This window comes from Zootermopsis nevadensis, unplaced genomic scaffold, assembly GCF_977971745.1.
Source record: "Zootermopsis nevadensis isolate Lab colony 2312 unplaced genomic scaffold, Znev_1.0 Znev_ptg000019l, whole genome shotgun sequence".
Taxonomy (NCBI): Eukaryota; Metazoa; Arthropoda; class Insecta; order Blattodea; family Termopsidae; genus Zootermopsis; species Zootermopsis nevadensis.
The window spans coordinates 6,392,696-6,419,995 of record NW_028259151.1 but is presented as its reverse complement, the minus strand read 5'-3'; the positions used below and the strand labels follow the sequence as shown (position 1 = coordinate 6,419,995).

The 27,300-nt window shown below is 35.4% G+C and overlaps 2 protein-coding genes across 11 annotated transcripts in view; one reads left to right on the top strand and one right to left on the bottom strand.

Annotated features, from left to right (window-relative positions):
* Not3 (CCR4-associated factor Not3) overlaps window positions 1–4,622 on the bottom strand; it is a 42,483-nt gene extending 37,861 nt beyond the window's left edge. For 2 of the 3 annotated variants that reach the window (XM_087351368.1, XM_087351369.1), the window contains exons 1-2: window positions 4,428–4,622; window positions 3,680–3,912 (exon numbers count right to left, since the gene is read on the bottom strand). In XM_087351368.1, the coding sequence (XP_087207494.1) occupies window positions 3,680–3,912; window positions 4,428–4,452 (258 nt within the window). In that variant the 5' untranslated portion in view covers window positions 4,453–4,622. Of the gene's footprint in view, window positions 1–3,679; window positions 3,913–4,427 lie in introns of those variants that run through there. The other variant, XM_087351370.1, reaches the window with a different exon arrangement.
* A 209-nt stretch (window positions 4,623–4,831) lies between these two features.
* Window positions 4,832–27,089, top strand: dila (centrosomal protein dilatory). 8 transcript variants are annotated; one of them, XM_022073024.2, is made up of 16 exons: window positions 4,832–4,915; window positions 6,390–6,462; window positions 7,534–7,650; window positions 8,936–9,206; window positions 11,283–12,482; window positions 13,197–13,628; window positions 16,261–16,333; window positions 16,470–16,598; window positions 18,340–18,577; window positions 19,295–19,498; window positions 21,350–21,567; window positions 22,144–22,369; window positions 22,713–22,936; window positions 23,029–23,200; window positions 24,497–24,744; window positions 26,528–27,089. In XM_022073024.2, the coding sequence occupies exons 1-16, from the start codon at window positions 4,902–4,904 to the stop codon at window positions 26,640–26,642; spliced, it is 3,954 nt and encodes a 1,317-aa protein (XP_021928716.2). In that variant the 5' UTR covers window positions 4,832–4,901; the 3' UTR covers window positions 26,643–27,089. The 8 variants fall into 8 exon arrangements, with proteins under 8 accessions (XP_021928716.2, XP_021928714.2, XP_087207488.1 ...); XM_022073022.2 differs by lacking the exon at window positions 4,832–4,915 and adding an exon at window positions 5,137–5,294; XM_022073025.2 differs by lacking the exon at window positions 4,832–4,915 and adding an exon at window positions 5,138–5,294 and having other exon boundaries at window positions 13,563–13,628.
* The last annotated feature ends 211 nt before the right edge of the window (window positions 27,090–27,300 follow it).

Below are 27,300 nucleotides of genomic sequence, written 5' to 3'. Positions count from 1 at the left end.
TTTTGACATTGCCCTTGGATAGCAATATGAAATCAAAATGTAAATGTGAAAGCGAAAATGAAACAAAGACAAGAATAAAGATAAGTTGTGCAGTGATATGAGTGCAGCAGTAGTTCGCCTAACATTCTGCTGATATTTTATTTTAAAGTCTATCTTCCAGCTGTTATTTTACTTTAATGTTTAACTTTCTGATGGTCAAATGCAGATTCAATGAATGTGCCACTTTTGATAAATGTGTCCCTCATGTCAGAAAACAGATAACTATACTGTATACACAGCAGGAAACCAGCATCTAAATACTAGCAACATCAGATCACAGCAGCCAAACAGAACCTGGATCACTGACTCAATCAGCTTCTTAGCACAGAAAGGGTTAATGATTTCTTAAGCCTGCCACAGAAACCTACTTCAGTCCAATTCACATTCTCACTACACATTTCTCTGAGGCCCAGTTAATATTTTCCTCCCATCTCCTGTTTTCTGAGTGACGATACACATAATACAGTGGGCATGGAATATGTACCCAACAGTTACCCCACAAATATCCAGCATACTGATTTCTCCAACAGCAGCATCTGTTATCTTGTAAGACTTGAGGTTCTCACAGCGGTGAGTATGAAGATTTCCATCTTCTGGGTTGTTGCGCTGTGTAGTCTGGTCGATGTTAACCAACGTTTCAGAGGTCATACTGCCTCCGTCATCAGGGCGATGAATATGATGACGGAGGCAGTATGACTTCTGAAACGTTGGTTAACATCGACCAGACTACACAGCGCAACAACCCAGAAGACGGAAATCTTCATCTCTTATCTTCTTGTACAACTATCCTAATTATAAAAAATCATGAAATTCCTTTCATGATATTATTGAGAACATACAGAGTTAAGAGCAGGTGCCTTCTCCCCCTTCAACCTCATGCCCAGCCTGCTTGGAGTGATGCTATGGCTGGCCAATCATATATGTGTATAATTAATTAAACCTTCTGGCATGGTAAGCTACGTCAGGGCTAGTAGAAGGATGAAAGGTGTTCAAGAACAATCATCAATTATTTAAATATGTGCTGCCATGACCAGTAAGCAAAGTGCTGAAGCAGCAACAAGCAGTGTGCAATGAAAGCTCAGTTTGGAGTCTATGTCAGCTGAGTGATCTGTGACTCTAACCACCCACCTCCCACCAGCCTAACCTATTGAAAATCTAAAACAATAACTAAAGTATTAACCATTTATTTGGATGGTAATGTTTAATATTTTAGTACGGTCTTCGAAGGTTGAAGGAAAATTAAGATGCAAAACTCATATCCTCTGCATTTACTTTTTATCAGATCATGTTAGTGGTTTTGTTATGGTCTTAGTTTTTCATTACATTAAGTTGGTTATTTAGTTTTGGGTTTAGTATGGCACAGTTACAATATATGGCGCTGACCACATGCTCAATCACATTGGGCTTTAAGAACACCATGACAACACATGAAACTGCCTCCTGTTTGGTCACATGAGCCTCACTACAATTTACACAGGGTCTACAATTTATGAGGCTCCAGTCGTGCTTGGATTGTGTGGTCGGTCGGCGCTCTGTTGATGTGGGTAGGAGTTGTGTGCGTTCTTCCAGTGGGTGACCAGCGAATCAGTTTCAGTGCCACTAGTAACAGCGAACTACGAATATTTCTTGTCACTAATACATGTTATTACATTAATTGTTCTTACCTTAAATCACAAAAGATGTTCAAAGTGACTTCCTTGTGCTTGCAGACAAGCTTCACATCTCGTTCGCATGTTTCAAAATACTCGACGAAGCTCTTCTTGGGAAATTGCCGAAATTAATTGTCAAATATTTTAAGTGCTTCTGCAGTGTGCGGATTGTTTACATTAACTTGTTCTTCAGCATGCCCCACAGGTAAAAATCGCACAGGTTTAAGTCTGGGGAACGCAGAGGCCACTGAACTTGCTCACCAAACACTTCTCTTAATGCTAACATCGACCAATCAGCTGTGTGAACTGTAGCATTGTCTTGCTTGAAGAAACCATAAGTCTTTTCTTCATCGGTTATTTCTTGAAAAAGTGTCTAAGTATTAAATTTACATAACGTTTATCATTTATCCGCATACTGCAGACGCACTTAAAGAAAATATTCGACAACTGATTTCGGCAATTTCCCAAGAAGAGCTTCGTTGAGTATTTTGAGACATGATAACGAGATGTGAAGCTTGTCTGCAAGCACAAGGAAGTCACTTTGAACATCTTTTTCTGATTTAAGATAAGCACAATTAATGTAATAATATGTATTAGTGATGAGAAATATTCGTAGTTTGCTGTTACTAGCGGCACTGAAACTGATTCGCCGGTCACCCACCAGAAGAACGCACACAACTCCCGCCCACATCAACAGAGCGCTGGCCGACCACGCAATGCAAGCATGACCGCAGCCTCATAAATTGTGGACCCGGCACTATGGAGATGCAAAATTTTTGACCTCGAACACAGTCATATTTTATATCAGATTATGGCATGATTGTTGACAGCTTTTCTTTGAGAGCAACAGAAAAATTCAAAATTTGTAATTAGAAATCATTGACACACACCATGTGTCTGTATTATCTCTTCTGGTTAGCTGGTTTTTGTATGTTACAGTAATTCTACTGTGAGAGGGGAGGTGAAAAGAAAAAGGAGCTACTTCCTTGCCCTCTTTAAATATATGTTTTGTGTATTACATGCACCCTAACTTTAAAACAAATAATTTTAAAAGAAGAACTGCATGTTATGCATGAGTAAATATGGTAGCTTAAACTATTAGCTATTACAAACCACAGGTTCAATATTATCATCAAACCAGCTTGCCACTGAACCATATCTTTGGCCAGCCACATCTAGTTTGTAACTCCCTTCCCTAAAATCCATCTAACCTTATCCTTCCACCTGTTCCTAGGTCTATCAACTGATGACTGTTTTAAAAAAGCTCATCTAACATATCTTCCAAATTTTTCCTTCACAAATTTGAGGGAGTTTAAATACAGGTTACACAGTAATGAGCCACAGAATAATTCTTGGGACTAATGATCAGTCAATCCTTTAACTCAACATTTTCATTAAACTCAGGAATACCCTGTTAGACTTCAGTCTATATTGTTTACCACGTGTCAGATAAAAACCTAGCATCCTAAATATGACAATATATTACTGTACAAACTGCATTCAAAGTACTATGAAAAATTATAAAAATATGGTAAAAAATATCTTGGTTGCTGAGCCTTAAAATAGGGTAGCTAGGTTAGGAATAAATGTTTAAGTAGCCTACTGCATACACATATAAAGGGAAGTAAAGTACTTTCAAAACATTCCTTTTAAATATGTCATAATACTACAGATGACGCGTAAAAACGTTTAACAGTTCTCCTATGAAAATGTTCTGTGATTATACATATGTAATTCTAAAACAAAGCCATCAGCGAAAATATCTAAAACATAACAACCATGAATACTTGTCTCTGAATTTATACCTTACTTACAATTACTTCATCTAAATGTTGTGATTCAATCCCCTTAACCTATGACTACTACTAGCCCTAACACTAAATTCCAATAAAACACACTAGTATTATAAGGATATACCACAATAAGAATATTTTTTTTAAAGACACAACATAAATTATACTGCTGATTTACTATTTGATGTACTAGCTCACCGTTTCTATCAGCTTGCGGAATTCAAGTAATGTACTCTTATCCTTGATTTCCCCTGATGCAATCCAGCTCTTGATTTGGTCACGTAACCGCTGCAGTTTCTTGATCTCCTTCTTGAGATCAGCCTCATATTTCTCCTTTTGGTTGCTGTTTGTTGCATTGTGTACCTTCTGCCAGATGTCTTCAAATGTCTCCACCCCCTCTGTCACTTTCTTAAGACATCGGTCTATTTCTCCTGAAATAGTAACAAATTAAAGCACATTTAAGTGTTGCACTAATTACCTGCTTTCAGAGCTGTAAGTAACAGCCCCAAGCCTAAATAGCAACTGCAGTTATACGTTTTTAAAGTTCCAAACACTGTTCCAAGAATATGAATATGCAATGTTTTCTATCATATTACAACAGAAATCCTAGGTCATAGATGCGTGATAACTATATAACCACAACAATCAGACCGAAATGAAATAATCTGTCACATATGGCATAGTTTTTGCCACTGTGCATAACAATAATGCAGTGTAGGCTATAAAACACAACATAAACAAGAACATAAAACTTGCTTTTGAACCAAAGTTCGGTTCCCACACCAATATGAAGTTATGATAAATCACACTGATGTGTCTAATTATTTCTCAACACCTTTAGCACTTCACTTATTGTTATAAGTACAGTGTACATACGCTTAGAAACAAGTAAACAGGTCGGTAGGAGGTCATATATTAACCGTATCCTTCTGACATATTTTCTTACCTTGCAGCTTTCGTGTAGCAGCCATGGCTATGTAAACATGTGGTACAATAATTCGTGCATAGTCTAAATGTACAGATTTATAGCACAATGCGAATGTAAACTTATAATATTTTGGTAAATTTTATACAGGTGAAGCTTTTGTTCATATGCAAGATGGCCACCTTCTCTCACGGACGACATACAACCCCTAAATAGATATCCATCCGCTCAGAGAAAAACTAAGAAGTATATAAATTAGCATTTGCCCAATAACTGGAAGAATGTGTAGTTTTAAAATATAAACAATCAGATTTTATAATTTAACGTCATTATTACAGGGTACTGGTCATTCAACATTTTATTTATCAAGGCAAGTGTTAAAACAGCTACATTTAACCAATATTTTGTCTACATGCGCAACACCTCGACATTGCGCAGCCTCGGCATCACTACGAACCATAAACAAATGACAATCACCAATATCAGCTGATCGAAATGCGCATTGCATCGTAAGTACATAAAATAAAGACATGTAATTGACATAGAATATGGTTTAGACTATCACACTTTATCAGATTATTAGGGTAATAGTAATTTTGGATGTTCCTTTATATGGCATAACAATAAATATTTATGTTGTGTTTGAAATGTAGCCGGGAAATCCATGTTTTCGAAATACGACTGTCATTTATTTGTTCTAGTTTCAGAAATGTCCACAAGCGCCACATGTAATGTTGTAAACAATATGGTGTTGTAAACAGTTTCCTTTTAATGTGAAGTTGAGATTTTTTAATTTTAGTCGTCCTGAAAATTGTCTTTCAGACTCCCAAATCCAGATAATATGTTACAGACAGCGTACACTACTAGCAAACCTCATTCTGATAGACTGTATGTACTACTTTACGTATTTGTAAGCTTAACTTTTGGTGTTTAAATTAAATTATAAATAATTATTGTCAGTTACTTAACAAAAGTTATTCTTAGAGGTGCAGTATCGGTTTTCGTCCTTATTATATTCCATGGATCTATAAGTTAGTCAGTTGACAGTAGGATGTGGAATATATTGTATTAATAAAATACATATTATAACTAACTAAGTAGATGGCTTACAGAACCCAAGGATTCATCACCGAATTCACCAATGCCCTCCACCGGACGCTGTCCTGGGCCAACAGAATCCAGTCTCCTTCATCTCCTATCTCCCATAGATCTCACCTGACATCCTCCCATCTATGTCACCCCTTACATATAGTAGGTAAATTACACTACACATGAAGACAAGGAAACCTTACTGAACATATGTATGTTTGTGAACATTAGAAATTCATCTACTAAGCAGAAGGAGTGTGTAATGAAGTATCTTTTTAATGCTACTATGTTTTGTGTAATTTTATTTGTAAGACTCATTAAACTTTATGGTAAACTGTTGACAATTTTCATGCATGTATAATATGCACTTTCCTGAATTGCTCTGTGAAGTTGATTCTCAGTTCTTGTGTTGACACTGTGTATAGCAGAATTTGTTTGAAAATGTTCTTGGATATATATGTCTTTTCATAGGGAGGAATATCCTTTTAAACAAACTAAAATGAAGTGTATAATTTGAAAGGGCAGCATATATCTCAGAACAGCATTTGGTAATATAATATTGATTTTATTTGATGCCCCGAGGCTTCAAATTGCCTGTTTAGTTTCAGAGTCACAAAGAGAAGGAACATTTTAAAAAATTTAAATATTCAGCATCAGAATTGCTGGAAATAATGGGAAGAGAAGAAGGGTTAAAAATATAACACAAATAATGACAAGGGTCTCCATAATAATTTGTGGTTGTGATAAAATATTCTCCATCTCTAATTTGGGTGACATTTTGGTCATTATTTTTACATTTTTATAAGAAGGGCTTAAGTCAAATGTACTGACAGAAGCATTTCTTACCAAACACCAAAGTATGTAGTAACTTGAGTTAGTTTTGTTCTCATACAGGTCTAGTACATGTGCAGTACTGTGCCAAAAGAAGGACAAAGATAAACCTGACCTTCAACTAACTGGCTCTCAGGTGAAAGTAGTCTGTTATTACCCTAGGGTATTTAATGAAATCTGAAGGTTTCTGATTATAGTGCATTATAATCTCTAAAAGTGGTATTTTGGACTTTGTCCATCATCTATATTTCAAGGAAATTACAAAGATTTTAAAGCTGCATCTCATGTCTTCATGTGGGGGGTTTAACAGAAACCCTTGCTATATGGTTTCCAGGTTGAGCCCCGAGGTCTGAGGCTAGCTCAGTCAGGGGTCAAACAGCTAGAGCTTGTGTTCTCCAACTTCTTTTTATCTTGAAGATGAAAGAATATCCAGCTTCGGAAATGTCATAATTTCAATGAAATGTAGATGTTGGACAAAGTCCAAAATTCAACTTTTACAGATTACTTTGTTCAAGTTGTAGAAATAAATAAATGCTACCTATGTGTAGTTTGCTTTTATAGTCATCAAATATGCAGGGTGATGTTATGTTATGTTATGGCTAGATGTTGCTATCAACTCTTAATGACTGCCATGTAAAATGCACATGTTTAAAATACTTCCTTGCTGTTTAGTGCAACATATGATAATTTGAAACAGATTTCATTTTAATATATAGTTTTTAGGATTATGTTGATAATGAAATATGCAATACAAAAAATGTATGTGTATAAATCCTATAAACCCCTCAGAGAACCGTGGAGTTCTTTTAGAACAACTTACTGTAGTTTGAGGACAGTGAATGTAAAGTTTCTTATGAGTATTCCTATTTAGAGAGGTAAACATTTCTGCAGCGGACTGGCAACATAAGTTGACTGAAATACTCATGTAGATTTAGACTTCTGTTTTAATGAGAGATTTTTCAGAAACTTATTCTCTACAGATGATGTAAGTCACACAGATGGAGATAAATGAAACTTCCACAGAAGACATTCTGTTCCCCTTGAATTTGCATCAGGTGTACCCAATTAATGCATAATACCAGGAAAGGCAACAGTGTACAGAATTCAGTTTTTGTTTTGTCTTCATTATTATTTGTATGCTTTAATGAATATTATGACTATTCTTTCTTAATATTTTGTTAATTTAACTTTGTACTAACATTTTCAGATTCGTCTTACATGTCGTCCAAAACTGAATATTGGAAAAGCAAGTTCCCGTTTTGTGCCTGTGTTTAATAATCATGTGAAACGACCAATGTCTGCTATGTCTACATTTGGGCATCAGGTAATGTGCCAAGCAGTTGCAGTTGTCATTATCATTATATTCATTAGATAATTTTACTGTCTGTCCCGCTTTCAAATATAAAATATTTTAATGTTTAATGTGAACTTTAAAATTTAAATGTATATGTGGACATTAAAATATTATTACATTATTCTTATTATATTAAAATTGTTCTTATTATTATTTTGTGGCCTACCTGGATTTATTTTACTTTAAGTATAATCTCCTTCTGAACCTTTCAGAGAAGTGTTCATGATACAGTTCCACGTGCATTCCTAAACTTATGAAGTTTCATATTTGTATAATTGTATTTATTTTAGCCAGTAATCATAATAACATAAATGGAGAAAACTATCTCAATATTTGTTCAGGCATTTTATTGTTGATAACAATTTTAACTCTTCTAGCATCTTTCCTACTAGATGGAAGAACATTTCATTTGCTGGTAGAGAGTTTCATATTGTACCATTTGGCTGTTTCACTTAAATTGTATATACATCTGTGTAAGTTATTTTCATTGTCTGCTGTTATGACTTGATCATCCTCATTAAACTAACTAGATGGTTTAGGGAACTCGAATGTTCATCACCGAATTAACCAAAGCCCTCTACCGGTCCCTGTCCTGGGCCAGAAAATCCAATTGCTTTCAAATCCTATCTCCTGTAGATCCCCCCTGATATTATCCTCCCATCTACGACTAGGTCTCCCCAGCAGTCTCCTCCCTTCAGTCTTCCTGACAAACACCCAGTGCACACCTCTTGCCCCATCTCTGCATGCCACATGCCTTACCCATATTATTCTTCTTGACTTAATCACCCTGACAATATTTATAGATGCTAAATAGATATTCCAACATTTTTAGAAACCATCTTAAATAGATCCATCAATACCTGTTTTAATTTGTTTAAATAATATGTTCTGTCCATTACACAAATTGGTTATTTCTCTGATATAACCCATACCACATTCACAAAAGATGCATTAACTGCTTTAAATACAGTGAATGGCAAAGTTATGCGTATAAAATATGAGGGTAATGCACAGTGACTAATTTGCTAATATGAAAATCCATATAATTCTCCATTTTCATGTTTTATTTTCTCAGTTTTTTCTACCTCATTCTATAGTAGCAACAACTTTGTTGATACATACATTTGGTTTTATTCCTTAGAGTTCAATATTACATATTTTGAAATGCAGAATTTTTGTTTATCAGGATAGCCTTTATAGTAGACAGTCAGCAGGATGAAGTTTGTTTAAGTTTTTGTATATATTTTCCTTCTAGGCTGTACGTGGGCATAGTGAAACATGTAATGGTGGGTGGAAGCGACCCCACTCTGCCAATAACTCATATTTTTCTGGAGGTGACCATTCAGTATCAAGTTCAACAACATCTGAATGTGTTGAAACATCAGGAAGAATTGCATATGCACAATGTGATGATACTTATCATAGGAATAAGGTTCCTGCAAAATTTCCTTTGTTAGGTGAAAATCTTCATAATTGTGCAACTGAAAAAGAACTTCCTGACAGACAGACAGATGATAATGTAACAGGTTAGTGTCTGCATCACAGACCATGAAGGTACTCTCATATTTACCTGATTTTAATACCATTTCATTTGTAATAGGTAAACCTGATATGATAGTTTATATAATAATATCAACTGGATCAATATACTTTTATACTGGTGTCACTTTATATATACACACACCATAATATCAGCATTATTGTATTTGTACTGTAATATTAGTAGTATTGATGCCCTTTTCCAAGCATGCTTATGGGAACTTCTAAGTGGTGCCACATAGAAGCAGTAATGGCATTACAGCACGTCTGTTTCTTGTCCTGCAGCAGATGTGTAATGGAGTTTGAAGATTAAATTATCCTTCTAGTGTTATCATCTTGTGTCAAGGTTTAGGTTGTCACCTGTTTCTGCTTCTCTATATCTTTCTCAGTCATCCTGGGTCTCTCCTCCCTATAGGTTGATAATTCAGGACTTCTTTTGTCAGTCTTCCACCTTCCACATATTTCACATTGTCATTGAATTTCTCTTGGCACTTTGTTTCTTTCATTTAATGCTTCTGGGCCTGTGTTAATTTTTTCTAGTTTCTACCACACCCCCATCTAGTGCTGAGGTTAAGAGTGAGTAGGAGCTATACCTCCTCTCCTCCCAAGCACCTACATGGCATATAGTGAAACAGCTTTACTTAAATTCTTATACATTTTTGAATTTCTCTTAAGAATTTCATATTTTAAGTTTGATTTTATCTCTAGTTTTTAATGTCCACCCATGTCCGGCTCCATGTGAAAGTGTTGATATTGCTTGAACTTTATAAAATTTTAGTGTCTCCAGTCTTATCTTTCCTTGTAGTGTCTTTTGTATTTTTCTGTACTGTACTACATATAGCTTGAAATTTGTATTACTTATTACTGTTGTCCTTATAAAAGCAATATTTTTTTATCACATCCTAAGTAATTTAAGTGTGAGACCCATTCAAGAATGAAGTTATTAATTTCTTTCTTTCATTTTCTTTGTATTGCAGTATACTGTATGCAGTCTAATTGGTTGTGCATCACACTAACATACCACTAAACTGTTCACTTGAGAGTTTAAGTCCATCTGCCAACCCTGTAGTATGGGGGTTTAAATTCCCTATTATCATATAGTAGAGGTTAACCCAGATACTTATAGAATGTCTCTGAATTGTGAATAATATCAGTATAAATACTTAACATTCAGGTACCACTTAAAGCTGATATTCCTTCACAAATGTTCATGTTGAATTAAAGTGATTCTACCAGCCTGACTTTTAAAAAATCTCATTGAACTGAACTAGTTTTAATTATTCAAATGTCATTTTGATATTTATTTTCATACAAAATGTTAATGCTGACATAAAGTGCGATCAAATGATTGTCCAGTACTGAAACCTGCATTTTTTTTTATAAATTTCTCGAACTACAGAACAAAAATTTTAATTAAATATTATAAGGCTCACATTCATGCTATGACAATGAATTATTAAATATCCAGGATATAAACATGACCTTTTAGGAATTTCTTGGAACTGTAAAACACTTGAATAAATTTCAGTCATTCATTCTCCATTTAAAGCTTGTATTCAAGTAATTTAATTCTTTATTATTAATTATTTAAAGATGTAAGGCACAATCAAACATATTCTCAAAGGCTCAAGCTTAAAGGTTCACTTACAGTTACATTCATGGTGTTTTAAATTACTTTACAAAGATGGTGTTAAGGTTGTCACTCTGCTTAGTTTATCACTACACTATGAAAATGTACAAGGCAGTGAGATATATCTCCAGTTAGATAAATTCAGTTAAACCATAATTCAGAGTAGTTATATCAAACTGATATATTGTAGCCAAATCTAGAACTATAGTTAAAATCTTTCATTTTTAAATTCACAGTTTTACAAATCATCCTAGCACTTTGTTTCTGTATAAAATATTTCACAAATCATTCAATGTCCTCTTTTTTTTCATCTTCATGGACTAGCTACAACACTGTGAGAGTTCAAATTCGTGTAAAGTATAAGAATGTTTTTAGTGTAAGATGAATTTTTTTTAAAATCAACTTCTAGTTTGAAAATATTCTTCTTTTGCAGAGCTGGATCATGGTTTTGGTGCAACACACATACTTCCATCATCTCAACTTGAGTGTCTTACATCTGAACTATTAGGATGTACAAGAACAGGAACTGAGTTAAAAAACTGTTGTGACAAACTTGGAATCAAGAATTCTTTCTGCAACAAATATGAACCTGAAAGTTTGAGCAGTGATTGTTCCAATGTGCAATGCCATTCAGAGACAAGTCTTGGAGAGCAAATAATAGCAAAGGCTCATGACCCACAACCAGCAGAACTACCTTCTATACTTCCTCTTAAACAAGAACTTGCAAGCAAACCAACTTTAAACAATGATGATATTTTGTTTGGAACGTTTAATCATGTTTATAGTCCAGTAGATAAGCTGCAGTATTTGAACCAAACTACCCATTCACTAGACAATGATGTGCTAGTTTCTGGTGTGGAAGATGGGAACAGTAGTCATATGTGTAGCATGAAAAATTTGATTTCTATGGTTTTTTCAGATGGGAGTGATATATGTCAAAGAAACTTAGTTAATAATGTTACTGAAGATATGTTTATTACACAGAAGTGTTCAAACATAAAGGATGAAATTCCTATGAACACACAGTATTCTTCTCAGCATGGGGAGAAGAGACAGAATTTCAATGAACAGTGCCAAAATGAATTGGAGCTCAAGCATTACCTTTATACACAAAATCCAGCAGTTTTAAGTAGAACATGTAATGCATTTGATGATGTTTTCAATTACGTAGGAGATATCAAAGTTCAGCATTGGTTTCAAGACTCAGTATGTGAAGTTGTTAAAGAACCAAAGGCTCATATCTTTGACACTGAAAGGCAAACTGACTTACTTTTAATGAATTTGGCAACGGAAAAGTGCAGTTCTAAATGTTCTGACAACTGTGAACGTTTTGGTATGAGAGCTAGACATGACAGTGACAGCAGAGTTCATTTTGGTAAACCAAGAAGGCAAGAATTTCATTTGAATTCTTTAGTAGATGAAGACATTGGTTCATCAAGCATAAATGTTGATGGAAGTGATAAAAGGTGTTCTGTGTCTAACATTGACAGTCATAGAGTGAATGTAGATAAATCAGATGCAGTTCTTAATTTGGAATTGAGAACCACAAAGAAGTCACTTCTTACTAGTCAAAGAAGAGAAGAAACTGATTCTGAACAATTAAAAATTTCGTCATCTCATGGGGAATTTGAAGGTTAGATTATGAGATTCATAGCTTTTGCTGTCTTATTTTATAAATTAAGTACTATAAACCAGTGATATTTTGTTTGTTTGTATGTGTGAAGTTTGGTAGAAATTGTGACTTATCACCATTCACAGGTTTCTGAAGGTAAGTTAAATAACACTTAAGTATGTCATTGCATTTCCTTGATTGTATTACAATTTCCATTTTTCAGGTAACTTTCACATCCAACCATTATTTTTATGTGTTTTGAAAGTGCTGTAAATTTTAAATACTTTTTTATTTCTTTAAATTGACTTTACATTTGATTTTAAGTCACAAAGAAATTTGTATTCTTATACATTCAGGAATTTCAGACATTAATGTAGACTCTGAAATTGCATACTGTTGATGACTGTTTGCTGGGTTGTCACACCATTTAGTCTGGTAGAAGTTTACCAACATTTCAGAGGTCCTTGCTACCTCCATCAATGCCCTGATGACAGACTACATGGTGCTACAAGCCAGAAGACAGTCATCTTTATACTTACCACTGTGAGAACCTCAAATCCTACTTTGTGTACTGTTATCTGGAATTAGACATTCAATTTGTATGGAAATTAGCTAAGTTTCTGAACTAAAAAATGGGCATTTTTTATGCCTTTTGGTATGCAAGTATAAAAGTCTGGGATTTTATTTCTCGAATTTGGGTGCATCAGTGAAAATTAGTTTATTGTTCTGTTTTAGGAAACAGTAACATTTCACATAAGATGTCCAATGTCAGCAAATCTGAAGAAAATGACAAATCAGCAGACCTGAATATTGAATGTTCTGTAGCTTCAACAGGCAAAGAATCACCAACATCATCGCTAAATACACAGTTGGAAATCCTAGAACAACATGAACAGATCAGACACATTCCTAAAGAATCAGCACGATCACTTGATCCCAAAGTAGCCTTACAATTAAATTTAGAAGTTTTCAGCATGCAACATGATGTTCTTGAGAAAAGTAACATACCTTATCCACTGGATCGGGGAAATGATTTACCTGCACCTACATCTCTGCCACATGATACTTATGACCTGAATGTGTTCAATGTTGACCTTTCAGGGAACTCAACTTATGATGACATTATCTCCATACTTAAGGTCTTGGAGCAAGAAGAAACATGTTCTGGTGAGTTCTAAGCTATGCACAGTAATTTATAAGAAAAAATATGAAAACTGATATGTAAATGCAGGAAAATATTTTTTTATTATTTTAGGTAAGAGCCAGGAGATGAGTATGTTCATGGGACATTTTCTGGATTTCAAATATGTATTTTTTAAAGTGAAGCTGTTTAGAATAGGATTTTATAAAAATGTGTGACAGTTTTTGCAAATTATAGATATATATAATGAATTGTCTGCAAAGAATGCTTTCATATACTCTGGGAAATACACTATTTCTAGTGTAGGATTCCATAAGAGTCAAAATTGTTTGAGGTCTATTTATTTAATTAAATAATTTTGGACGCAAAGTGTTATGGATGTGTAAGACTTGAGGTTCTCACAGCGGTGAATATGAAGATTTCTGTCTTCTGGGTTATTGCGCTGTGTAGTCTGGTCGATGTTAACCAACGTTTCAGAGGTCATACTGCCTCCATCATCAGGGCGATGAATATGCCAATAGGGTGTGAGGAGTTGGATTTTATAGGCAGGGACGTGAAAGGTGTAGCCTGCCCCGAGCCAATGGGAGCAGGTATGGGAGTGGACCAATGGTAGCACGTGGGCGAGGGTGGGAGAGGGAGAGAAAGTAGAGAGAGAAAGGTGAGTGTAGTTGTATGGATAAAGGCCCTGAAAGGGGCCGAGTTACTGGTCTGGTTGGTTCTAGCGGCGCACTCTTGCTCGTTCTCGGAGTCCTCGGAGTGTGTGGATCAGAGGCTTCCAGGACCGGCTCAGGTGAAGTCCATCTTCCCTGTTAAAGTTATCAGGATGAAGTTCGATCTCGATGGCTTCCCTGATTAACCGGTCCATGTAGCCGGTTTTTGAGGAGAGGATAGAAGTGTCCTCTAGCTGTATCTTGTGCTCCAAGTTGAAGCGGTGTTCAGCAACCGCAGATTTCTCGGGCTGCCCGAGCCGGATGTGGCGTTCGTGCTCCTTGATCCTGGCCTCAACGGAACGGCCTGTCTGGCCGATGTAGACTTTTCCGCACTCGCAGGGAACTCTGTATACGCCAGGCATCTTCAGTCCTAGGTCGTGCTTTACCGGCCGGAGAAAACTGGGAATTTTCTTTGGCGGAAGACCAACAGACTTGATGTCGTGCCTGGCCAGCAACCTGCTTATGCGGTTGAAGGTCGTCCCGACGTAGGGCAGGAAGGCAACCGAGGCTGGTTTTTCAGTAGGCGGTGGCAGCCTCGCAGGCGGATTGAGAGCTTTCTGAATCTGACGGTTGCTGTATCCGTTTTTCCTGAAGGTGGTGGTGAGTGCCTCCAGTTCACTCTGTAGGCTGTCGTGGTCGCAAAGGGCTTTAGCCCTGTGTACCAGGGTCGAGAGGACGGCCTGTTTGTTGGACGGGTGGTGATGGGAATTGGAGTTGAGGTAAAGGTCGGTATGGGTTGGTTTCCGGTACACCTTGTGGCCTAATGAGCCGTCAGGTTTCCGGTGAATGTCTATGTCGAGGAATGGGAGATGTTATGGATGTCTCTTGAGAGCACAGTTATTGATGGTAAAATATTATAATGTATTTGAAGATTTTGAAGCTTTGAATTAGACTGAGCTGGGTTTGAATAAGCAGTGTAGTAGTGATGCTGTTGAACCTTGTGGTTCCATAATAATACAGTTTCTTGAATAACTTTAAGTTTATCCTGGATGATCTTGAAATTGTAGAGGAAATATAGGTTGGTCTTACATGCATGAATTTCTAGTCATGTTCGCTTACCTGTGGAGTACCTACTAAAACATTTTAATGGATTTTCATCAAATTTGTTGCTGGGGATTTTTACTAAAATTTGTCATTACAATCCAGTTTTAGCTAAAATTAGACAGTAATAATGGACATTTTATATGAAGACCTATGTGCATTTCTGTGTGCGTAATGGCTGGATGGGGAATCTCTTAGCTATATTCTTGGTTTTCATGGTTATTGTGGTTGCCTTGGTTGAAGGTCAAATGTCCAGTTCTGTCAGACACACAAAATTGTTACACTGTTTGTACGTTTCCTAACTTACTATAAACAGTATATATTGTATTTCCATTTCTTTTATGAAGAGAACATTTGTATAGAAAATAATCCCACAATTGATGGGATGAATATTATAAATCAGAAAGTATTCATAGATGAAAACTATAACTGAAATTTCCTTTTGTATTATTGGATTCTTTTTGATAAATGGTTTTGATTTTATCTTCACCTATTTTGAGGTTTTGTTCCACATGTTATATATGTCTATATTGAAAACACAGATTTGAGTTTGTAGAATTTTACAATCTTTTCACATACAATACCTTGCTTTAAACTGTTACATATTCTTGGATATTTTTCTGTGTCTTTTTTTATTGCTAAAAAATACACATTTAAGAAGCTCACTCTGCATCTGTCATCCCCAGTGGACTGATATTAGCATGAATGTGTGTGTTTTAGCCACAAAATATGATAAAGGAAAATGTTGAAGAATATGTATCAGTTTCACAACACACCTACTTCACAAAACATTAGACCATTTCCTTGCCATACCATGTTGTATTCTCAAATGTTATTGCTGATGACTGTTTAATTTCAGTTCTAAAATTGGATGGCTTACAATTATCTCCTAATGTTGAAATTTCAGGTAGTGAAGCATTTCTGAACACAGATGTTCTAGATAGCGCACAGAATGTTTCAGTCACCAGTGGGAAACTGTGGTGAGATATTTATGAATTTATCTTGTAATTAAATTAGTGTATACATATGTTCTCTCCCATGCCAATAATGGTAGTTGGTTATGTTTGCATTGAATTTAAATCTGTTAAGGTTGTATTAATTTTTTTATTACCCTAGTGATATTTTGACCTATCTTGATAAAGTGGAACAAGGCTGTGGTGCTACATTAGAATCTGCAAAAGGTGAACTCAAAACTGTGAATAATACAACCCAAAATAATGACCTGAAGTTGACAACAATGCCCAGGTTGGTGAATTTTGTTTTATTAAATCAAGCTTTAAGCAGAATACTTTATAAAATCATGTTGTCACCTGCAGAAGTTACATGGACTTCAAAGAGATGAGTGGGTAAAGCGTTTGTGCTATTCCAAAGAAGTGTCCTCACATTTGCTTCAAGGAATTGAAAAACACTTTGAAAAATCTGAATATTCTGGCTGAGATTCAAACTTGCAGACAGGAGACTTTCTGATTAGAAGTGCTGACTGCCACAGTGCAACAGCAAGTTGGGTTCTTAGGACAGACTATACAGACATGAACAAACAATTTAGTCTCAGTGATGACCACAAAATTCTAAACCTTTTACTTGTGTGTGTGTGTGTATGCATTCAGTAGTTAAAATTTACCATTTGTGTCTTAGGACAGATTAAAACAAAATGTTCATGCTCATGTTGTGAATAAGAATGTTATCTGAGTAAACACTACAATATTGAAATGACAAACTATGCTGATTATGACTGCATGCATACACACATAATACACTGCTACAATCACCTCACTACTCAGTAACTTGCTGCTGTTATGTCCTGATGATTCACTTGCTGGCTTACAACTGGGCTGGCTGATCACTGCAACTGATATCCAAAGAATCTATGATACTTCTGGAAGTTACAATTTTTCTCCAGTTCTCTCCACAAGCTTTGGGATTGTCCAGTTACATTTTGAACCATTGGCTAAACTTTATGGAACATTGTGTGAGGTAGACATGTTGCATGCATGTAGCTGGCCAGCTGCTTTGAGCTGGTTACAGTGCCGTTGGGTTGGGAGATGGGTATAACTTTAAGGCCTAGTGTCATAAGTGCTTGTGACAATATAGTTCTGTCATACTTCAAGAAGTACCTTGGTTATGGTGTCAATTAGTTGTTTAGAGTGATCAATAATTTACTTCCTTTAATGTATGATTTGAGGTTTTCACAGTGGTGAGTATGAAGATTTCTGTCTTCTGGGTTGTTGCGCTGTGTAGTATGGTAGATGTTTACCAGCGTTTCAGAGGTCATACTGCCTCCATCATCAGGGCGATGACAGAGGCAGTATGACCTCTGAAACGCTGGTAAACATCTACCATACTACACAGCGCAACAACCCAGAAGACAGAAATCTTCATACTTCCTTCAACAGAATATACTTTATTCTAATGTTACCATAACTACATGGTTGCATAACATTGGGTAGCCAGGACACTGATAGATTGCAGCACAAGTAATTTCCATGATCACTGATGGTAGTGTGAGCAGTGATGATAGCAGCATGAATAGTTCCTGTGATCAGTAATAGATGGTGTCATGGTAGAGGATTACACTCCATCCTTGTGACTTTGAGTATCATTAATGATGGTTTGTTGAGACGTTATTAGTTCTTGCAGATTATATCAATTTTCACAGATCATGGGTAATGGTATAATGGCAGAGATTCATCCTCTCACCTCACAGCTTTGAGCATCCATCACCCATGGTAATACCAGTTTCAGGAAATTGAGAAGTAAGAGTTTGGACTAGCTTCTAATGACATAACCTCCATACCAGTTTATGAAAATCTGATTAGCCATTGACAAGTTTTCTTTGGTAGAATATGTTGTTCGTAAAATCACCATTTGCTGGCAGTTTAAAACAATTTATAAAGTGCAAGGAGAAAAGTATTAATATGTTATGAACGTTGCATGTTAAACTTGAAAATTTGCACCTTCTGTGAGTGAATGTATGTCCTGTCTGCAGGGTGGAAGAACTGCTTAACTTGAGCAAGGTAGACTTGGCTCATGAAGTACTTGCACTTCATCTACAGCTGGAGGAGAAGAGTAATAGCTTCAATTTATTGCAAGAGACATTACATGAACAGCGAAAACTCACACTCCGCAACACTAGGAACATTAACCGTGACGTGAAGAAAAAACTGCATGAGCAGAAAGAAGAATATGAAGCAGTTGTTGCCCGTCATCAGAAGTTCATTGATCAGGTGATTGATATAAAAGTCTTAAAACCTTGCATACAGTATTGATATATAAAATCATGCATACAAACAAAACTGTCTACACATTAAATATCACTTTGTACAAAATGCATTTCAACCTCAAGAGGTCATCATCAACATTTAGACAGACCTGTTAAAATTAGTGTCACTTCCCATGAAAGTGTTATGTTGTTATGATCATTTTTATAACAAGTGTGTTATTATTTATAAATTGGAGTCATGTATTTATTTTATTTCTTGAGAATTACGTGTTAATCACAGAGGCTGCAATATGTCTATATACGTAGTAATCTTTACATGTCAGAAAATTGTGCCATTTGTATTGTGGTTGATTTTTTAGCTCAAGTGTTCATAGACTACAGCTTGTATTTAAGTAACACATCCCTTACTGTTACTTCCTCAACCCTTTCATTGTCACAACACTATTCTTTGCATATGGGTATGATGTATCTGGTGTTACAAAAGTTTCTGTTTCATGCCATTTTTAGATATTGTATCTGCCTCAAAGGTTCAGGATTGGATCCAATGGTGGGTATGCTTTTATGAATAGGATGATCAACTGTTGAGTTGTATAAAAATAGGAAATTTCTTAAAAATTGTTATCTTTTTAAGGGAGACACTTTACCAATGAGTGTTTTTGTCTCAAGATAGTTTATTTTGTGATATTAAAAATCTAATATTTTAATTCTTGATTTAATTCAGTTGATAGCTGATAAAAAGAATCTTAGTGAGAAGTGTGAATCTTTGGTCTTCGAAGTGAAGAAATCTGAGGAAAATCATAAAAAGACTTTGAAAGCTGTGGAAGAACGCCATTCTGTAGAGTTACAGAGAACACGAGAAATGCATGCAGCTGGTGAGAAGCTTCGCAGAGACAGGTGGATTGATAACAAGACACAAAAGATTAAGGTAACATTGAACTCATTTTTATTCATGATTATTAAAAATCTGCATATATAAAAATTTTGTTGAATAATGTATGAAGATGAAAAAAGTGAAAAATTGTTTTTTGGGCACAATTCAAATCTACATTACCAGCATGTCTTCACAGTTGAGTTACAGGGATAGACCTCCTAGATGTAAATGACAACTTTTGGCGTACTTATTTGTTACATTGGATTATAATACAATAAAATCTTATTTAATGAATCTCTGTCAGAATGACTTTTCCTTAAAAAAAATCTGAGATTTTCAATAAATGGAGATTATCTTATTATAAGGCATGCTGTGTATAATTATATTAAAATTATTTCTTTACTTAAGTGACTAATGAAACTGTTTCTAGAAAAAATAAATAAAATAATCAGTTATGTCAAATTCATTTATGACAATTAATGACATACAATAAACACAATGTGAATTTTATTTCCTTTCCCAAACAGCTGTATTTCTGTTCCATCCACTGTATTAAACAGTAGACTAGCAGCTGTGTGTGGTTAATGCAGTTTGCAGGGAATAACACCTAACACATCGTAATCCTATAGAGAAAAGCTGTGTCTGTCGGATGAACTGAACTTTTGCTGAGAACAAGAGAATGCTCCTTTTTGCAGCATCCATCTTTGAATCGTGCAACCTTAGGAAAGTTTTAAAAGGTTCAGATGCAATCTTTGTGAGAATATTTATGTGACAGTGCCCATACATTTGTAAAGCATCTTGATTTATATTCCTCAGCACTAAGGATGAAAGGATGACAATTTTTCACTTATTTCTTTGTTTGCACACAGATGAGCATTTAACGTTTCTTTGATCTTCTTCTCTTTATGACATGATGGTTCTCCTTGTTGTTGTTTTTGTCTCTCTCTCTTCTGTCCCAAGGTTGACATCACTTTCATTATATGTAACTGTGCACAGGTTACTTATTTCACATTTGGAAGATCTGTGGCTAGAATACTGAAGTAGCTTTCATTGTGCAAAGTGCATAGATTGTCTGTCGGACAGCATGTTTTATCTCCAAAACTACTGAACAGATTTTAGTTAAATCTGGTGTTTGAGGTTGATATTAAAAGTTGTTGGTCAAAATTTAATGTTGGTTTGGATCAGTCCAAAATAATCGTCACTGTACATGAAGCTGATATTGAACTTTATCATAAAAAATATGACAATATATAAATCTCATTAGATCGATTTGAATTATTTTTTCATGCGGTTAATATTAAACAGAACACAAGGAAAAAGAATCTCCACTATATTCGGTGTGATATATATCATGTAATTAGTTTTTAAAAAATAAATTTGTACTTGCAAGAAATGTAGGAAACATCAATGCAAAACTACAAAGAACGTGTCAAAAAGATATATGTACTCTGAGTACACCTTTCTTTTCTTGTCTTTACAGTGTTCTCTTTTGTGCCAGAAAACTGACATACATTCCATGTATTAACCTCCAATCATTTCCTTTCCATCAGCAATTCCTAATACTTACTTATTCTGTCTCCTCATTGCCATCACATTATAAACCTCACAAGGAAATAATTATATTTAAAACTAAAAATTAAATAATCAGTAATTATGTATGTGGTTTCAGATTATTTCCTTTAGTGTTTCCAGTGAAGACTGTTCCTTTTGTAGATGGTACTTAGAACTTCTGACTATTGAGTTTTCATTGTTTGGTTGACAGAATGGGGGGTAAAAAATTATAAAACTTAGATTGCCTAAAATGGAGACAGCCTACACCAGATGGCAGAGAAGGTTCTTCTAATTGGAGTTGCAAAATTGTTTGTTTACAGGATTTTAGTTATTTTTTTTAAATTTGTTCTGTAGGAGATGACAGTAAAGAGCCTAGAGCCAGAACTTGAGAGAATGAATACAAGACATCAACAAGAGTTATCAGACTTAAGGTTGTTGCATAAGCAGGAATTAGATGACCTTGAAATTCGGGCCTCTCGGAAAACATCTCAACAGATGGAACAGCTCAGAGATCAACTTACTGCTGAAAAGGAACAGGCATTAGCCAAAGAAAAGGAACTACTCAGCCAGAGGTAACTGGGGTCATTTGTATTAAGCCAGAGAAAATTCTATTTTATAACTAGTAGATATATGTTGTATTATTTCTGAATCCCTGTGTTAAGTCATATTATAAGTTGCTCAGATTCAATTCAGTTCATCACCACTCAGCTCTCTGCAACTGTAATATTATCATTCTACTATACTCAATTGGTTTGTCAAGGCTTCCACATTGAAACTTTGTGTGCATTTCTTGTTTTCTCCGTATATGCTACCTGTCCAACCGATTGTAATTTTACTTAACTATTTGCAGAGTGTCTACCATTTTATTTCAGGGAAATTTGACAAATGCTTACATACTTTTGCCAGTCTTTATTGCCCAGAAGCTTTCCATAGGCCTGATAATTCAGTACATATATTTGAATATCACAGGATGAAATTATGCCTAAACCCAACATTTTCACAGGGACTCCAACAAGTACTCTTTCCAGGTTTATGACCTTAGTTCTTGTTATCTCCTCACTGAAAGGATATAGGATATGTTGTATGTCAAATGTATGGTACTTGGTGTTATCTGGTTTGTGGGCAGAGTTTGTTATCTCTTTATGCAGAATTGAGAAACAAGTAGAGCAAGAGGAACTGGAATACCAGGCACGACGACGTAGGTTCTTAGGAGAAATCCGCCGAGAGAAAGAAAGACTTGCAGAAGAAGAGACAAGAATGAGCAAAGAATTAGAGGAAACTAAACAGAATTTATCTAGAGAAAATGCTAAGGTTATAGAAAGGCTGAAACAGGAACATAAGGAGACAATGGAGGCATGCTCAAGGAAACATCAGGCTGGTGGAATTTTATAAGATAATAAATAGTTTTGGTATTCTAGTAAGCAGTATAAATATCGAGGTAATTCTGTTTTCTCATGAACATTATGGAACACTCTGATTCAATATGAAATACAATTGATCCCATATGTTCTCTTGATGTAATGAAGTGTTGGAGTGATAGTAGTTTATTAATTATTTTGGACTAGATTCATAGCTGTTACAGATTGTGTGAGATTATTACCTCACGATTTGCTAGAGGAAGCTAAGGAAGGCTGCAAGCTAAGAATGTGTGTTCATGCATATTGTGCCATACTGACTTGTAGCAATCATAAAAGAGTGGTTCTTCTGTCATCTACAGAATGAAGTGAAATCTCTTAAAGAAGCATTAGAAATTGAGAAAGAAGCTTGGATGCACAGCTATAAGAAAGACCTAGCGACACATATTTCTGAACAAGAATCTGAGTTAAGGAACCAGTATAAAAGAGAGCGAGATAAGGAGATTGAGCTTGTGATAGAGAGGCTGGAAAGTGATGCAACTCGAAGTAGGGTAGAGCTGGAGCAAGCCATGGACAATAGACTCAGGTAAATGGTTCATGTGAAAGTAAATAAGTGGATCACATAAGTTCTTGTATCTAATAGTGCTGACCAGATACTTGCATCCTGTATGTTTTCAGACGATTAAAAGAGAAGTTTGATGCTGAAGTCAAAGACTTGGAAGATTCAGAGAAATCAATAAAAACCAAGTATAATGAGACAAAGGGTAAATTAGTAGAGAAAGAAGATGAGGTTATCAGTCTAAAAGCCAATGTTAGGCAACTAGGAAAGGAACTGGAAGAAGCTAGGAAGGTATGTATATAATGACTTCAGAGTCAGGATACACTAAAATTATTATGCAAAGTAAATTTTGAAAGAAATGAGCAAAATGTTTTTTTAGATGTTTGCAGTTGTATATTTGATTGCATCTAGCTGCTGGATGGGCAGGTGAAACATAATATTTTCTCATATCACCTGTCTCTTTCTTTCTGTGAAGGTCTTATGGCATTCCTGTTAAATTATATTTCACAGAACCACAACAGTGTATTTTCCATAAATCAGGACAGGAAATTGTCCGTAGTTAAATAGTGTCCACCCTTTTCCTGTTAGTGTTTCATCTCTGTTTATCATTAAAGACTTTAATGTAGTACCATTATTGGGGAAACCACGTCTGATGGGTTGATTATGTTATAACAAAAACCTGTAACATATTTTTAAACCATAGACTCCTTGATAGTTAATTGGTCTCTTCCAATAAATTTTCAATTAAATCAACCTTCACCCATCCAAATGCCACCCCATTTCAGTTTGAGTTTCTTTTGGTGAAGATCCTCCAGCATTCCTGTTTGATTATATGTCTCGCAGAAGCACAATAATGTGTTTTCCTAGTATGTAAATTGTCACATAGATAAAGAGAGAAAATTATCTGTATACAAAGTGTCCACCCATGACCTGTCAATTTTGCATTTATAGTTGTCATTGTAAGTTTTCATGTTGTACATATATCCATTTGATTCATTACAAACTGTTTATTGTTTCTTTCACACGTATTATCTGAAAATGGCTGTCTTTGAATGACCTTGACCATTGCTGAATGTTCAGGCACACATATATTTATAATGTGCGTCATTTATCTTATTATCATCATTGTCAAAAGTCTGTCATAACTGTAATCTTTATCTTATAATACTAATTTTGTTGTCACTGAAAGTGAGCAATCTGTCTTTTGAAAGAGAGTTTACTCATGCATATAGGATGCTGAAGGATGAGTGTCCAAAAAAATAAATTTTATTTATCATTTCTGTTATAAAGTGCATTCACTCATAAACTGGAGTGCAGCTGTCACAGAGATATGTTCAGCACCTCTTGTAACACAGGTGACTTTATTATTTTTCTTTTCCTGCAGTGATACTTGACTCATATCAGGAAAATCTAGTGGCCAACCATGTTCATAACTTTGTGACATCACATTTTCATCCATCAAAACTCATCTTACTGCTGCAGTGCACTCTGACAGATGAAATAGTTATTGTAGTATTCATATTCTAGACATATAAGTCAAGTTTGTAATAGAAATTTTGTGTGCCTGGAATGTTTGCTTCATTACAGATTGTTGACAGATTATCTGGAGAGCGTACAGAGGTCAAGGAAATTGTTCGTAGAGAATTTATAAATCAGATGGCTGCTGCAGAACATGAGAACATTAGACTGAGAGAGGAAATGGCGGAACTGAGAACCAGACACAGGATGGAGCTCTCTAGCAAAGTAGATGAGGTAGCAAGAATGATGACAGATAAGGAAGAGCAGTTGCAGCAAGTGTATAATAGGTATGATGGATACACTTACTTCATATGTGAGTAAGTGAAGTCATTTAAAATTGTTTTTAAACTTTGTTCCCAGAGCCATGTCTGTGCAAAATTTAATATTCTGTCTTAATTCTTTAAAACATTTTTGGTACTTATTCTCTATAATTTTCCTTATTATGTATTTTTGTCTGTAAGAAATAAAGTTAAAAAATATGTATGGCTGTCTTCTGGGTCTTAGCTCCATATAGTCTGGTAGATGTTTACCAATATTTCAGAGGTACTTGCTGCCTCCATCATCAGACTGATGAATAAGTCACATGCAAGGAATCAGTTTGAGATATAGGAACCAGTCAGTCAAGACAGAACCTTGACCAGACCAATGGGGAATAAGGTAAGGATCAAGCGAGGGCACGGAAGTCAATATAAAAGAGGGGCATATCACAGCCTAGCCAGAAAGGAAGGAAATGACATGACATGACATGAAAGAAAAAGAGAGTAAAGGAAACAACCCTCCTTAGGACCCCTTGGTCCATGTATCTGGACTTGGTGAAGAGGGTTGTGATGTTTGGAGTTGAGTGTGGTGGCCCAGATTAATGTTGTATTTGGTTACGGCTGACTTGTCTGGATGCTTCTGACAGATGTGGCACTGGTGCTTATGACCCTGGTCTTAATGGAATTGCCAGTCTTCGCATTGTTGACTTGATCTCACTTACAGGGCACACTGTACATACTAGGAATCTTGAGTCCCAGGTCATCCTTTACAGGCTGAAGGAAACTAGGAATCTTCGTCAGGAGTACACCCATAGGCTTGACATGCCTGGACAGCAGCCTGCCATCATAAGAACCTCAAATCCTACTTCGAAAATCTACTTTAACATTTTCCTAATATTCTTAATTTTACTCTTTTTGATCATGCTCCTTGTGCTGCCCTTGTCCATTTGTGGTTTTTTTTTTCCTAAGAATGTGTTGTTGAAGATGGCTGCCTTCTGACTCACTACCGTTAAATCTCAAATCCTATAATGTGTTGTTGATCTTACAATATTTAAACTATCCATATTAACTTCATTCTTGGCCATTACTGTTCAAGATTTTTTTTCTGTATGTCATAATATTATAAATAGGCTGGCTGCTTAAACATAAAAATCGCCTATTTAAGTTACATTTTTGTCTCTTTTTATAACATATAACACATAATAGTGTCCGTTACCAAATTCAAATGTCTCTTCAACATATTTACAAATAATAACCACCACAACATGCTTCCACAACAGATTTATGACTGAGAATTTTCATCAGAGAAGTTGAGAGACACTTGTGTGTACGCAGGCTGCTGCTTGACTAGTGCAAATAGTACACTGCAGTTGTACACTTGCAAGCAAACTATGCAGTCAGGGACAATAAATTAAATAATAGGGAAAACTGAGTGGAAAAGGCACACGAAATTGCAGGTCACTGTTATTGTCAAAATTTCACAACTCTAGCAGTCTTCGCAACTGAGCAACAGTAATAAAGTGTCTTACAGAGTATGCGACCTTCCGCATTATAAAAATAACTATTAAGTGGCAGTGTTTGAAGCCTTTCCTACTGATGGGGTTTAGTAACTGTTCTTTTACAGAGATTTTGAACTTGTCATGGTTGCTAAAGCATGTAGTTATACCTCTGCTTATGGAAAGTATAAGATAGTGGTGGTGACTGACACAAAGAGGTCTGTTTTGTTATTTAAGCAGAATTTGAATGTGCAACTTTTTTGGGGCAGAGACTGCCAGTACCATTGGAACAAATTACCTTTCTTACTGGAATTGACATAAAACATTATAAGTGATCTGGTTTCCAGGGTGAAATTAGCAGTGGCTAAAAGGGATGAAACTATCCAGAAACTGAAGTCCCAACATGAATCAGCACTGAAACGCTGCAGTCACTTAGAAGAACTTCTTGAACAACAGAGATGAGATTCCTTAACTAGTTGTAGATCTTAGTACAGTTCTACCGAATCAGTTTAAAATGGATTTAATGAATGTGTGATCAGCTGAGGTCATGATCATGCTGATCTCACCAAATACACAAGTATTAACTAAAGTAGAAGACTGAACTAATGCAGAAACGTGTTGAAGTTGGTTGAATCCTGCTACATTAAATTGTGTATAGTAAATAAGAGGTCGAGTTGTGTGAAAAACTTTCTAACTGGTTACAAGTGAATGCCAATTATGTGTTTGTATTTTTTTCTCTGATGCATGTATGTACTTGTAGTTAGCTTGGTTATGTTTTTTTGTATATGTTAATCAGGAAGTCCTGTGTATGTGAAATAGAATATTATGCTAAAGTTTGTTAAATTACTTTCTTTTTGATAAATTTTTGGATATGTTTGATCAGTAAAATAAATTTAATACCAATTTTCATTTACCTTAACAGAAATGAGGGACATTTTCCTGAGGCTTACACATACATTTATATATATCCAGACCCCATTAATATGCATCTGCACAAACTGATATATACACACACTCACTTAAATAGGAAATGTTATCACTGTCTACTTATGACAGACCCAAACTACTGTTGTCACTTTACTTCTATTGATCTTTAATGTTCAATGGTAATACTCAAGTT